Genomic DNA, 15,439 nt, shown 5'->3' with positions numbered 1-15,439 from the left:
AAGGTAAGATAATAGATAAGGTAATAATTGACAACGTGAGGTGTGTAGATAATAATGTGAGGTGTGTAGATAACTGAATTCATACTACAAGTTAAGAAATGCTTATGGATTAAGCCTAGGAGGGAAGTGGGAGGGGTATCAGACATGTGAGACAGTGAGTCAGAAGTGTGAAAGGTCTCTCTATTATGAAGCTCTCTGCCAAGAATACGAGTATGAATGTAAATGGAGGAACCGGAATGGCAGAGAGCCATGGAAGTGAAAGGATGAAGATAAAAAAGGGTGAAGCAGAAAAACAGGATACAGTGCTTTCTCATTTTGGGGTGGCATTAATTCACAGAGCCTTTGGATTTCATCAGCTAAGCCACGCTTGCTAATACCATGCACTTTTAGAGTGAGGTTTCACAGTTTCTACAATGATGTATATATTTATAAATACTCATCACTTCAGATAAATGCATTCCAAAGCTTAAATTTAGCTAATTTTATTGTTCTTTAATTGCAACACTATGACTCATACAGACATTAAAATAATTAATTTTTGTTAATTATATAATATTTTTGTTTATCAACTAATCTCAATCATTTCCTGAGCAGTTGGATTATATTAGGTTTACCAAGTGCGCACACACACACACACACACACACACAAAGCTTTAGATTTTAGTAGCACAATGCAAGTCACTGGAAACTACCACTCTGCATAGTCAGTCTATGTAAAAACGTCACACGGACATGCCTGTTTCATGTGCATGGAGCTCTAAACCCACTCTCCACCGTGCCTGTCATCCTCTGACAGAGAAAACACGCACCTTCGGCCTTCCCTGCCAGACCTGACTAGAGAACAGAGGGACAGATCAGAACGCATCCTACTGACAAATGCATTTAGCATCTAATCTGAAGCATACATGGAGCAAAACCTACAGCCAAAGGATATTATCAATTAGCTTAACATACAAAGCACACTATTTTATATCTACATAGAAAAATAACAAAGCAGGATTATGGCGACGGCTTGATTTAAACAACAGTTCACTGAAGTGCACTGGCTAGTAGGCATGGGCCGATTACCGGTATTGGAAGAAAATCCTCAATATTGATTTGGGGGTTTATATTAATGTGTTTCTGAGGGGAACTGACTGTCTTCAGAAACGTTTAGATGGTATTTTCTTTTAATCTCGTATAATTCACATTAAAGCAGTGTTTCAGTGCAGCTCTTGCTTTGTTTACTGCGATACCCAAGGAAACGCTGTATCAGCGCCTCCTGCTGTCAGAGAGTGAATCTGCGTCCCATTCAGAGCTTCGCTGTTTGTTTCGTTCAGGCATGTAGTATAATTTCACAAAGCTAGTCAGAACAGAACATTCTGTTTTTGCTTCAAATTGGATTATTAAATCAAATTATGTATATGAAATTATATAAATAAATGATATGAAATGATATGTATATGAATTATATAACAAAAATTAAATAACTGTTTGAAAAAAGATGTCAGTCTTTATTTTTCTTCTTTTTAGGGCAGCAGTAGCTCTAGCAGCAAATCAACCATCCACATCAAAAGCTGCAGGACAGCCCACATTTCAGAAACAAATCAAAGAAAAAATAAACAAATTCTACTGTTCCAAATATGCTGTATGTTGCTCAAAATATATTCTGTTCAGTTATTTTTTTTTTTACTCAGACATTTCAAATTAACACATTTTAGAGCTTTAACAACAATACCGTGATATCGTGAAACCGTGATATTTTTGCTTAAGGTTGTCATACCGTCAAAATCTCATACCGGCCCATGCCTACTGGCTAGCTACCCGACATGTTGAGCACTGATTATGCCAGTGATCTGGGTTCGAGTCTAGACTGCAAAATGTCTTGATCTGATTCCTCCTATTCCTTCAACCCGTTTTACTTCTGTAATGGGACATAAAGCAAGGTTGGGACAAGACATTTGAGAGGCGGAGCATGTTTATTATTTTGAACTACAAAGACAAACTTTTTTTTTTTCAAATTTGAAATTACATGAACTCATAAATCATGCACAATAGAGTACTTTAGCGTCCACCCACTTTTTCAGAAGCACTGATTCAAGATTAATTTATCCCATATGGATTTTATAAGAGTTTTTGTTAAAGCATTATAAGCCATGAACCAAACCAACCATCTACGAGGTGAGTCACAACATTAAAAACTTTAATTTTAAGTAAAGAACTACAAACCCATGAAGCACTGCGAATGACTTATCTAATTAAAAACTATGCAGAAATATAAGCAAGACTCTCTGATTGATGGAATTTTCTTTGCATAATAATGGGTAATGTAGTTTTTAACCACAAATTCAACTGTTAAACGGAGTTATTTTAAAAATAAGTCGAAATAATGCAAACAGATAGCTTCAATAAAAGCACGTACCATCGATTAACAACTAGGTCTGTCTTTAAAGGCTTATTTGTTTTTACTACTGGAACCCTACTCTTGCACTTTATAAGACTAGTAATGTGCTTTAAGAAGATAAAAGGGTCAGATGGATTTCCTGTTGACTTTAACACTTTGCAGGTTGAATACATGCAACCACTATGTGGTACATGTCTGTTATGACAGAGACCGAGGGAGAAATGGATGTCTCACCACAAATCCACACCTTCAAAACAATACGCCATCTGCTACTACCGCTGCTGTTTCTAAGAACTTCTCTACAAAGATGTGCCACCCCACAATGCTGCACTTAGTGCCCTTAACAGTGCCCTTACTCAAACAACTTGAGTGACGTCAGAAGACTCTTTGTCCAAAAAATAAAAAATAAAATCAAAGAGATTATTAAATGATATGGACAGTTTCACCTCAGACAACCCCAAAAGGTCACTGTATTTCAAAATAGCTAATCATAGTGATTCAGAGAATAGAAGGAACTGAGATACATAATGAAAGAAACGAAAAAAGCCCATGACCGTATTAGTTAAACGCAGAGGTGGAAAGAGTACAAAAATATTCTACTCAAGTAAAAGTACCATTACATTAATGAAATTTTACTTAAGTACAAGTAAAAGTACCAGTCTAAAAATCTACTCAAGGAAAAGTAAAAAGTAGCTCGTTTAAAATTACTTAGTTATATTTTAACAGTGGGAGGGAGGCAAAAATTGTATAGGCCAAGGGTGTCAAACTCAGTTCCTGGAGGGCCACAGCCCTGCACAGTTTAGATATAACCCTAATTAAACACATCTGATCCAGCTAATCTAATCATTTAGGCTTATTTCAAAACTACATGGTGTGCGTGTTGGAGCAGGGTTGGAACTAAACTCTGCAGGGCTGCGGCAGTTTGACACCCCTGGGATAGACCTATAAATCTCAAACCAGTTGTTTTTAATTAACAAACCCGTAGTGCAAGACGTCTTTTGGTTTTGCTGGTGTGGGCTAGCTGAAGCAGGTCATACACATGCTCATTGTAGATTTCATAAAACGCCACCCAAACAGAGTACAGACATTGCCCTTCAACCATCCCATCACTGTCGGCTGAAAGACATAGGCAGAAAGCTGAAACCAGGTCCTTACACGTGGTATTTTTCACACATTTTAGTGATCATAATGCTTATTACCTGTGTGGTCGTATGAAACGCTGGAAAATGACAAACTACTGACTGAGGACGTTGAGCTCCTATTTCTACTGGATTTTGTGGGTTCAGGCTCCTGAGAAGAGAGATATACAAGATTTAACTGACTTTCAGAAGCAGTACACAACTTAAAAATAAAAAATAAGCACTGGAATGTTTTCAGCAAACGGCAGGCAGCTATATCAAAGTATGACTATTTAAGCCAGGGGTGTCAAACTCAGCTCCTGGAGGGCCACATCCCTGCAGAGTTTAGCTCCAATTCTAAACACCTGATCCAGATAATCAGGTCCTTTTTGAAAACTACATGGTATGAGTGTTGGAACAGGGTTGGAACAAACCTCTGCAGGGCTGCGGCCCTCCAGAAACTGAGTTTGACACCACTGGGTATAGGCCTATAAATCTCAAACTAGCTGTTTTTAATTAAAGGAATCAGTTATTTAGAATAATAAGACATTTGGGCTGTTACCAGGCAAATTAAATCAGTATCAACAAAATTCATCTTTTCAATGCAAAGGAAACACAGAAGCTTCATCGGAAGTGGCAGGACATGAATGCATTTAACCTGCATTTACAAATGCAGAAATAATGTTTTGATATATAAGACATAAAATGTTGAATACTCATTTGAAATTATATAAAAAAATAAAAAAATAAATAAATCAAAAGATACTTTAAATGTGAAATTAAAACCGTCAGTAGGTGGCAGCAATTCACTATTAATAAGGGAGTCATTGCGATTGAACCGAATCATTTAAAAGGTTGATTCATTCAGGAACGAAACACCGTCATTGCTCAGAGACGCAAAACTGTGCTATGGTGGCTGTAAACCGCAACACCCTGCACCACTGTCTTTTTGGCTAATTTGTGCAAAACCTTTTAACCACCAATGCAACGATGCAAACCTTACCTCTACATGCTTGCGAAGGGTTGATGTCAAGATTTTATAAGCTGCTAGTTTGGTCTCCCTAGGCAAACACAGCTTACAATGCATAATAGAGCATAAATATGGCCAGGGGTTCACTTCATTTCCTTCAGCAGAATACGATTGGTTTTCGTTTTCAGCTGGGTCTGCACCATAATGCCTGTCTTGTCCGTCTCCATCTTTCTTGTGATTTTATTGCCTGTTTGCTCTCCTGCCCATTACAGCAGTAGTTTCCAGGGAGCAAATTTTTTTTTTTACTCCGTAATTAATGTGTTTTAAAATGTAGCGAAGTACAATACTTCAAACAAAATATACTTAAGTAAAAGTAAAATTACAGATTAAAAAAATTACTTTAAAAAGTAGAAGTACACAAAAAAGCTAGTCAATTACAGTAACACGAGTAAATGTAATTCGTTACTTTCCACCTCTGGTTAAACTCCCCCGCCACAAAACAGAAATCTGTAGGAGACTTCACAGAGGCCACAAGACTCCACTGCTCTATTCAGAGAATCTGCCACCAGATTGGCTCCTGGGCTCGTGTGGTGTGAAGACTTCGTGAGTTTTCAGGTTCTTCCAAAACCACACCTGACCACCAGTGATCTGCTGACAGATGCAGTGTAGGAGGCAGAGATAGACTGAAAGACAGATGCTATACAGGCCTTTAAGTGAACAAAGTCCTTCAGAGACTCTTGTTCTACCCAGCAATCAATTCTTAAGAGGCCTTTTGGAGGAATATTTAGCTGGTAGTCATAAAATAGTCTTCCATTTAAACAACTACTTGACCACAGCTTACCAGGGAATTCGTGTCTTGCTAATTTTGATAAAACTGGCTGCCTGACAAGTGCTCAAAAGGATGATGTCAACATGAAATTACATGAACTCACACATTCAACCACGTTTAAATGCACTTGAAGACTAAAAAAAGAACAAGAGTGTATGAGCTGTGAGGCTTTGAGCTCATAGTAAAAGAAACATGGTCTTAACACACCAAGAATGATAACAATAATAGTGTCCACACCAACGGATGATAACATTATATGTCATGTCAACACTGCAGTTACGTTATCTGCTGCTTTAAATGTGAGTATACTGTGATTAGCTGCCTTTTTTTTTTAATTGTTCATCAGCTGGAAAAAAGCGTTCTGAAAGTAATTCCAACGATATTGTTTCTCTGTATCATTACTGGTATAGCTGTGGAGTCGACTTCCCTGTTCTCTAGAATTAGAAGGATTGTTAAAATGTTATATTTATAGTTATTGCAATAGTTATCATCCCTAGTGTGTATGGGTCTTTAATCTACGTATAATCATGTACTATAGCTGTAATACTGCAGCAGCAGTTCGCAATCTGCATTTATATGGCTGCGACAATAAAATTGACACTGTAAAAGTGGGACTGTGATATCAGCAGGATCCAAAATTAACACTTGCCAAGCGCTAAATGAAAGTACAAATTGGCTTAGAAGATTTAATAAAAAGGTGTTGTATGTAAAGCAACATGTAAAGCGAACAGTAAAGCATGCACTAGCAATACTAAAGTCAGGGGTTCGAATCCCAGGGAATGCATGAGCTGCTAAAATGTATACCTTGAATGCAATGCAAGTCGCTCCAGATAAAAGCATCTGCCAAATGTATAAATGTAAATCACAATGCAATTATTAATAAAACGTCTGATCTGATTCCAGATCTGTGGAAATGCATAAAAAAACAGATATAAAAATACAGGGAACAAAATCACTGTTTGGCAACTGACAGACACACAGAAAGACACAATGATGCAAGAGACAATGACCTGCATCGTTTGCTGCAAATATACAAAGGAAAATGACAAAAAATATTTTTCATGGGCAGCAAAAACAATTCTCATTGAAGAAAATGAGTAAAACATATATTTGTCATTGACAAGTGTGGCAAACAAATTAATCTTGGACCCTGGATATCACATAGTCTGACCTACTGTGAGAAAAATAAAAAGGATTGCTTCTTTGCAAAGAGGGTGTTTTTCTAGCAGCGCGTATGAAGGCGCTGGTTAAGCAAATGCAGAGAAGGGAGTTGCATATGTGAGTGTGTGTTTGTTACCTGTTTGACTCTGTGTGACGGTGTGTGTGGATGAGCTGCTGGCTGTGACAGAGTCAGCGGGGCCGGTGGGGCCACTGGAAGGGGGTGAGGTGGAGGAGGCTGATGTGGGGTTGTGCTGAGCAACGTGAGCAACTGCAAAACCTGGAAAGCAAACACACGGCACATGCAAATCACTCAGACACTGACAGACCTGGTATCACTGAATACTTTTAATACTTTTTACCAGATACTTTCTGTATCAAACTTAATTACTAACAAAAACAAGCTGGAACTGCGGCTTAAAGCCAGAACAGTTCAACCCAAATATTCAGATGTGTGCAGCGCATTTTATGGAAGATGAGGACTGTTTCCTGAACCAGTAGCCTAATGCGTCTGTGGCACAAAGGCTGTTTCTATAAAGTTGGGCAGTTCCAACTTTGCAAAGACAGTTTGGCTCTGACTCACAGCCTGTAAGTACGTTTTTTATATTTAAATAATTTGCCACTGATGATTCAAATGCTAGTTTTGAGCATTAATTATGTCCCCACTGGATGCAACAAATGCCTCGTTTATAATGGGTTTTATTGGTTTTGTCTCGGACAGGGCATCACAGTATGCTAAAGGGCGTAACATTTCCGTCACACGCTTGAGGCATTCGGCCAATCACAGCGCACTGGATAGCTGGCCAATCAGAGCACACCTCGCTTTTTCAGACCGATGAGCTTTGTAAAAATCGACGCGTTTCAGAAAGGTGGGGCATAGAGGAGAAACAATAATGTACAGTATGTGGAAAATAATGTGTTTTTTTTTTACCTTAAACCGCATAAACGCATTGCATTACACCAAATACACAAAATAATGTTCTTTTTAGCAACGTCATATGACCTCTTTAAAGTGAAGATTCCCGTCTGGCCATTAGTCCTCTCTAATAAATAATGAGCTGTCTCCATCCAGGTCCCATATACACTCACAAATACACACCCTTACTTGCCGATTATTGAAACATTAATTCATTGCATGAATTTGGTACAAAATAATCTCAATTACCAAATGACTTTAATGTGATCCAATGGCAAACAATGAACAGACCAGGCTTTTCAAAGCACTTGGCATCAAACCAAGAGTTCTGGGAACCACAATCTCTTTTACCTGAACCAACAACACGTCATCAAAAGGGACTGAGAGACAGTTATTAGTCATCCATTTCCCTATACAGAGAACTCACTTTTGTGAAATTAAGAACCACCACAATCCTACCGAAATCTGAAAGTATCGATACATTTTGTAAATATTAAGAGATTTGGAGGATTTTTTTTTTTTTTGTGATAAGGGGGCTTGTTAGATTTTGCTGTATTTGGCTAAGCAGTGGTTTAGGTGATATATATATAGTCATCACACTTAAATGCACATTAAACCACATTACTTTGTAAATGACCCACTGGTCTAGAACCAAAAGTCTAAATAAGGGTTGAATACCATGACTGCTCAGAATCACAGCTGGTACAGAGGAAGCATTACCTAGAAACCTTTTCCAGACAAAACAGAACTGTAACTTAGAAGAGCACTAGAGAAATTCGGGGGGAAACAAAATTAGGATGTGCAATAGTCTAATTTCTGTGCAAATCTCCTCAGCGAGAAGTGAGTGAGCAAGTCCCTTTCAGAAATAATAAATGCAAAAGAGGTAAAAGTTTCACAACATATATTAAATATATCTTATACTGCAACAGAAACAGGAACCTCTAATGTTGTGAGCATCTTCCTATAAAACAGAAATCTTACATTAAGACTGTGCCACAGAACTCATCTACCACCAAATCATCCATAAGAAAGTATGCAGCAGCTTGCTCAAAAAACGGCAACCGAAGACAGACTAGACATTCATTTTTATTTTCAATTTTATTAAAAGTGTAAAATGATAAAATAAACTACTGTTAAAAAGTTAGGGGTTAATATATTTGAAAATGTAATTTATTCATGTGATGCAAAGCTGATTTTCATCAGCCATTACACTCTAGTCTTCAGTGTCACATGATCCTTCAGAAATCATTAATATGCTGATCATTTTTGTGGAAAACGCAACACATTTTTTCATAATTCTCTAATTAATAGAAAGTTCAAAGCAACAGCATTTATTTGACCGAAATCTTTTTGTAACTATTTTATTTTTACTGTCATTTACTGCTATTTTTAATTAATTTAATGCATCCTTGAGAAGCTTAAATTAAAAAAGCAAGAATCTTAATCTTCTGTGATTTCCTCCTTAATCGTTCACACATTTACCTGGAACTTTATCTACAGAGGCGAAGGCTGGGCCGCGTCTGGACTGGTCATAGAAGCGAAAAGGGAGAGATGAAGCAACAGACGGTTGGCTGAAGCCCAGCACCTCTGTGGAAGGCTGAACAGGAAGGTCCAATAGAGCTGCAGGATGAATATTTATGGAAAGAAGGGAAAAAATATAACATGAGCAAAAATAATGTGACAGAAATATTAATTCATTTTTTCCAGCTACACATTAACACTAAATCATAGCAGGATAAAAATCCAAGCTAAAGGGAAATTCCATGTCTCTGGAAATCAGTACAATTAAACTTATTGCACCTGGCATCCATTAATTCAAAATGTTATTATGGGCAGTTAAATAAAACTAAAGTCCAACTCAAATGGCCCCATTCAACCCCTCCCCCAATGTTGCACAACAGCTGGGAGGTCTGAGAAAGTGTCATTTATAAACAGAAGATACAAGCTGCCGTAAAAACATAGTTTATGGCTTTGGCTTCAAGGAAATTTACAACTGGTAAGCCGCCAAGACCTGACCTGCTATCCGCTGCATTTTCATGCGTCTGGCCTGGATGCGGCCCTTGGCTAGTCGCTGTTTGGCGATGATGCAGCGAATATGGTCTGCAAAAATAAAATTAGCCTGCAGGATGGGCACAGGCTTGGCATGAGGGTTAGACGTGGGCTTGTGTATGATGATGTTCAGGGCCCTGCTGTCGTCCTCTACACCTGAAACCTGCATGTCCTGTGAACAGAAGCATTAGATTCAAATCTGAAAATTTGAATGTTGGTTTCTCAGACTTAAAGTGCAACAATTTTTTGAAAATAATTTATTCATTTTTTTTTGGTTTGTTTTCAGAATTTGTATATTTATTTTTTAAGAATGAATTTTGTATTCTTTTTTATTCTTTCCTATTACACTTCCAGTGTCTGTTGGGAAATGTCTTCTGAGAAATCATTCCCTATAATAATAATAATAATTACTTCTGTCATCAAATAGCTGCACTTAAAGTTGTCCAAATTAAGTTCTTAGCAATGCATATTACTAATAAAAAATTAAGTTTTGATATATTTACGGTAAGAAATTCACAAAATATCTTCATGGAACATGATCTTTACTTAATAGCCTAATGATTTTTGGCATAAAATAAAAATCAATAATTTTGACCCATACAATGGATTTTTTTGGCTATTGCTAAAAAATATACCCCAGCTCCAGGGTCACACATTATTATAAAGAAGTGAACTGTTCTGCATGAGATTTTTTTTAATGATTTTTAATAGAATTTCTTGGCAACACAGCACTGTATAAATGTTTTCTCAGGAAAACTAAATGTTGCATAATTTTGTTACATCAAGGGTCAAATCAAATATTAATAGCACATTAAAGTTAAAAGTTACACACTTTTTACTGTGTGCACTGTACAGGTCTGGTATAAAGAATGTTTTTGCTCAGGTGGCCGAAATATCCGGCCAATAAAGAAAAGTTTTGCTCGGCAAGAAAAAAATTAGAGGGAACATTGTTACCAAATATTTACAGTATGCATTAAACCAACAAGATTGGATGAAAAGTAAAAAAAAAAAAAAAATGCAGCAACATACAAGTCACACATCATATCCATATTTACACAATTTTAGTCATTTGTTTGCACTGCAAATCAAGTTACAGCATTTAACTGATCTCTTTTTGTTTTTAAACGGAGACACTTTGTTAAAAGAAACAATATTAACGCAAAACTGCAATAGCCAAAAACAACCAAAACCAGATTTTTAGAACTGGTTTTCGAGAGAAGCCTTTAAATACCCTCCAGAGGACTTCATTTCTGAGCTGAAGATCACAGTCAAGAATGTGGCCAAAGTGTTCTTTTTTTTGTTTGAGTGTCATGTTTGCAGTGTAGGAGTGGGAATGAAGCAGACCTGTAAAAGGCCAGCAAACTTGACAACACCCCAGCCGAGACGTTTTGAATCCGGTTCCACAAGACTCATCTGGTACACATCCACAGCCAGGAAGCGCTGAGCTTGAACCCCATCTTTACTCACCACCATGCAAGCAATAAGATCACTGTTATCTACAAGGGAAGAATAACGTTGAATAATTGAGCGTTAATTCCAAGGGTCCTTCAATAAACTTACATAAAACAGTAAAAAACAAGCCATAAAGGTCAAAGTCTAGACTGTGGATGGGAACACTGCGTAACAACTTTGTGCATTCAAAACAAACCCAAGTGAAAAATTTGTACAAATATGCAAGTCCAGATCTGCCGGATTTCGACATTACTGCCTTAGTAGCTTTTGATCACATGCATCAGGAAATTTAGCATTACAATTTAAATTCAACCACCTAATCTATTTCCAAAGAAAGAGTAGGCCTTGCACAACTAAATATAGTCATGCACTTCGTATTATAAAGCGTGAATTCAATCACATTAAAGACTCAGTAACTGAGTGAGTGTTAACCTGGCATGAAATCAGATTGTACTCAGACATACGGGAGTTTTCAAAAACACTCCAGTGAGTCATGACCTACACAGTACATCGCAGCTACTCGCAGGTGGGTGGAGAGGGGGGTGGGGGAAGAAGGGGAGGGGTAAATTAAGAGAGGTAGGTCATGAACGTTTGAAGTTGGTTTCAGGTAGACCAACTAAACTAATAACTGAAATAGCATCGTCACAACTGAGGTACTATGACTTTGTACCAGTTTCTCCCTGAACTTCCTAAGAAGTCACACTGATAGGTTGAGGAATTACTTCAGAACTGAAAGAGTAAACGCTGCTCTTCCTTTTAACTCGCAGCCAACAGCGATGACAGAGAATTGTGTTGCCTCTGGGGAAAATGATCTGCTCTTATACCAAAGAATACACACCGTCTGACTAGTTAACCAGACAGCTGAGGCACAGTAGTTCTCCATTTTTAAAGCCACAAATACCATGATGCACACCAGCTCTGTGGAATCTCGTATCCTAAGGGCAATCAGGATACACTTCAGGGTGCTTACATGTGGTTATGTTGGTTGATTCATAATGAAGTTGTATTTAAAAAAAAAGGAAACGGAACAAAGAGCCTTCACTTCAGTGTCTATAAATGGCAGTGGGTTTATGTGGAAGCTGGGAGACTTCATTCGAATTAATATAATGAATCATTCATACTTGTGTACCAGTTTGATCAATTCAGGAAAAGGGATCTTCTCTGAAGAACCTGTTTAGTAATCAGCATCATTAGCTGATTAAACAAAAAAAAAAAAAAAAAAAAAAAAAAAAAATTCACCAAACCTGTACAAATTTCTTTTATCTCTCTGTTTAACGCAACAGGAGATTGTTTTGAAGAATGTTGGTATCCAAACAGCTGATGGTCGTCACTGACTTCCACTGCATGGCAAAAAATATTATGGAAGTCGATGGCTACCATCAACTGTTTGGTTAGGAATATTCTTAAAAATATCTTTTGTGTTAAAAAGAGTAACAGGTTTGGAGAAACTTAAGGACGAGTAAACTATGACAGAATTTTCATTTTTTGGTGAACTATCCCTTTAAGATGTCGTTGCCAGAAAAACATTACATAAAAATTACCTCATATTCCAGGTTATTCATGACCTTGGGAATCCTGAAGCAAGAGTCAACTAAACAATAACTTAGAAAACGTGAAAATAACCTTCGGCACACAATAAATGTAGTTTACTGCAGGACAAATCGCTCACTCTAACCCTGGATGAGTAACTGAATCAGACCTTCCAGACACCACCAGCTAAATCAATATACAGTTACATCCTGTGTAATTTCATGAGAAAATGTAATGTGCATGTCTATTTTAACAAACCCCGATTAATAGAAGAGATTTCAGCTCTCAACCAAAGTGGGGGTGGGGTGTTACATGCAAAAGTACCATGTGACTAAGTGTTTAAGGTGAGAAACTTTTTCTGAGAACTTCCTCAGAAAGTGTTCACGTCATGTGCATCAATTATGTATATGCATGCAAAAAAAGGAAACAAGAAGGGCACAAAATACATTTGAACAAAAAAAAAAAAAAAACGGCAGCAAAGAGTGGAAAATATTCAGCAAGAATTCATGTTCACACAAAGTTCACACAATGCACTGTGCTGTGTCTACTGTGTTGTGCGCATGCATCATTTCCTGCACATCTAAAAATAACAGATCAGTGGCACATCAGGTTCTCAGGTCGATCTGTCTGTCTATCTGTCTGACTGTCTCTCTCGTCATTTCATAGCGAGGTGCTTGTTCCATCCACTCACTGATGAGCCATTCTAGGATGCACAATAAAAAAAGAACATAAAAGGCCAATGTTATCACAAATCATGAAGGTGCAAGATGAACCAGCTGTAGTTACTGTGAAGCTGGGGGATGTACAAAAGATTTTCCAGATATGAAAATTGGAGATGATTTTACGTTAAAATGCTTTGCAGAGATATAGTGGGGTCCAAAAGTCTGAAACCACTAGAGAAAATCATTAGCATTAATTTTATAAAATGTTATTAATAAACTTTTTCATTATAAATTATATTACCAGCACAATCATTTGGGTGAAATGTTAAATTAAGAAAATAATTCATTTTAATATTTGGTTTGTCCCCATTTTGCTCTCTCGTCATTTCATAGCGAGGTGCTTGTTCCATCCACTCACTGATGAGCCATTCCAGGATGCACAATAAAAAAAGAACATAAAAGGCCAATGTTATCACAAATCATGAAGGTGCAAGATGAACCAGCTGTAGTTACTGTGAAGCTGGGGGATGTACAAAAGATTTTCCAGATATGAAAATTGGAGATGATTTTACGTTAAAATGCTTTGCAGAGATATAGTGGGGTCCAAAAGTCTGAAACCACTAGAGAAAATCATTAGCATTCATTTTATAAAATTTTATTCATACACTTTTTTCATTATAAATTATATTACCAGCACAATCATTTGGGTGAAATGTTAAATTAAGAAAATAATTAATTTTAATATTTGGTTTGTCCCCATTTTGCTTTATTTACAATAGGATCTGAGCTCCATGAACTCCACAAATTTGTATAAAATCTGATGATCATGCTATCCGGCAAGAATTAAGCTTATGTCATAACATTTTTAGGATTTTGAAAATTTCAAGACAAAGAAATGGTTCACAAATTCATCTGAATGATTCATTGGATTTGTTCAGAATTAAAATGGTTAAATGTTTGGATTTAGAAATTTTCAAAACACAGAAATGGTTCACAATTATTTATTTTAAGGTTTCTGAAATGTTCAAATGAACAAATTGTCATCATTTTTAGGATTTCAACATTATCAAAACATACAACTTTTTTCATTTTACATATATTATAAATTCGATTCTTAAACATTTGGACCCTACTGTACTTATAATGTAATCTTGTAAAACTAAGTTTAATGCCAGACTAACAGACTTAAATCTTTATCAACTTGACCTAATATTGCTCTTCACAAATGAAACCGGTTCAAACCCAGAGCGAAAACAGTCAGCCGATGTCACGCCTTGTGCATTAACCCTTTTATGCACAAACGGCTGAGAGACAGGAAGCTGCAGTGGGTTGATTTTGGCAACAAAATCTGAGCTTCCTCCCACCTGCTCACACTTCCAGGGCTCATTCTGCCCACTCTCTGACCCAGGCTGTAGGTGCTTCTCAAGCAGCCTTACTGTTAGACATGAGATATACTGGAAGAGCTCAAGGCTGCTGCCCACAACAGCTACACCAGCTATAGCAAAGGCCTTAGCGACAGTGGAAGGTCTGAGTCAGTTATCTTTGCACACACACCCTCTTACCTGTCAAAGTGAGACGACCCGAGTTAACCAGGACACCTGGACACAAGAACTGAGCTGGAGGTGCTGAGACCAAGGGCCTCCATGCAACACATCAGGGGTGAAGTGAGAATCGGTTAACAGTGCAAACCCACAGATTGCATAAAAGAGCTGCATAGGCGACGAGAGTGCGATTTCATCATGTGTGGTAAACACTTTGCGACTGAGTGTGCGATACAATGAGGAAAGTCTTAACATGGAACTCAAAACCAAGGAGATGGTCGCAGTTCATGAGAAATATATCGATTCTACATTCTTTTCCTATTAAAACTCAACCGAAGGGCTGCAGTTTCATCTTTATCTAACTGCACTTTATCTGATACCACAGAAACAAGAGCTAGCACACAATTCAGTGTATGTGAATCACTCAGCTGTAGTTGTTTGTTATCAAGTTATCGCAAAGATTCACATGAAACTGAGTAGTAGTCCTTTTGATGATAAGGCAGGATGTTATGAGCGAGGTAGGATTTATAAGATTTCAGCCATAAAATCATAAAAGCAACCAAATTTTAAAAAATTTAAAGCAGATTTGAGAACAAAAGTAAATTTCCTTTTTTATGTCAATGCACTGTTTTATTGTTGTACGTAATACTTGCAATACTTCTGTAGCAACTTAGAATACATTACACCTAGTAGCTTGTAGTATCTTTAGAATAAAGAGCTTTTAGAATGCTAAAAACCTATGGGGAAAACAACAAAACAAAAAAAAAATTATTTAACACCCCTACCCACCCCCACAAAAGCAGGATGGTAGTGATCTCACACAGCTCTGAC

General features: G+C 37.2%; 1 protein-coding gene across 5 annotated transcripts in view; it reads right to left on the bottom strand.

The window, feature by feature from the left end:
- clec16a (C-type lectin domain containing 16A) overlaps positions 1-15,439 on the bottom strand; it is a 59,202-nt gene that overhangs the window by 4,191 nt on the left and 39,572 nt on the right. For 4 of the 5 annotated variants that reach the window (XM_016488542.1, XM_016488539.1, XM_016488541.1 and 1 more), the window contains 4 exons: positions 10,768-10,919; positions 9,391-9,595; positions 8,857-8,994; positions 6,598-6,738 (listed from right to left, as the gene is read on the bottom strand). In XM_016488542.1, coding sequence (XP_016344028.1) covers positions 6,598-6,738; positions 8,857-8,994; positions 9,391-9,595; positions 10,768-10,919 — 636 coding nt within the window. Of the gene's footprint in view, positions 1-736; positions 835-6,597; positions 6,739-8,856; positions 8,995-9,390; positions 9,596-10,767; positions 10,920-15,439 lie in introns of all 5 variants that reach the window. The other variant, XM_016488543.1, reaches the window with a different exon arrangement.

Source organism: Sinocyclocheilus anshuiensis, unplaced genomic scaffold (genome assembly GCF_001515605.1).
Source record: "Sinocyclocheilus anshuiensis isolate Anshui unplaced genomic scaffold, SAMN03320099.WGS_v1.1 scaffold461, whole genome shotgun sequence".
In the NCBI taxonomy this organism is placed as follows: Eukaryota; Metazoa; Chordata; class Actinopteri; order Cypriniformes; family Cyprinidae; genus Sinocyclocheilus; species Sinocyclocheilus anshuiensis.
This window is presented reverse-complemented; position numbering and strand designations above follow the sequence as displayed.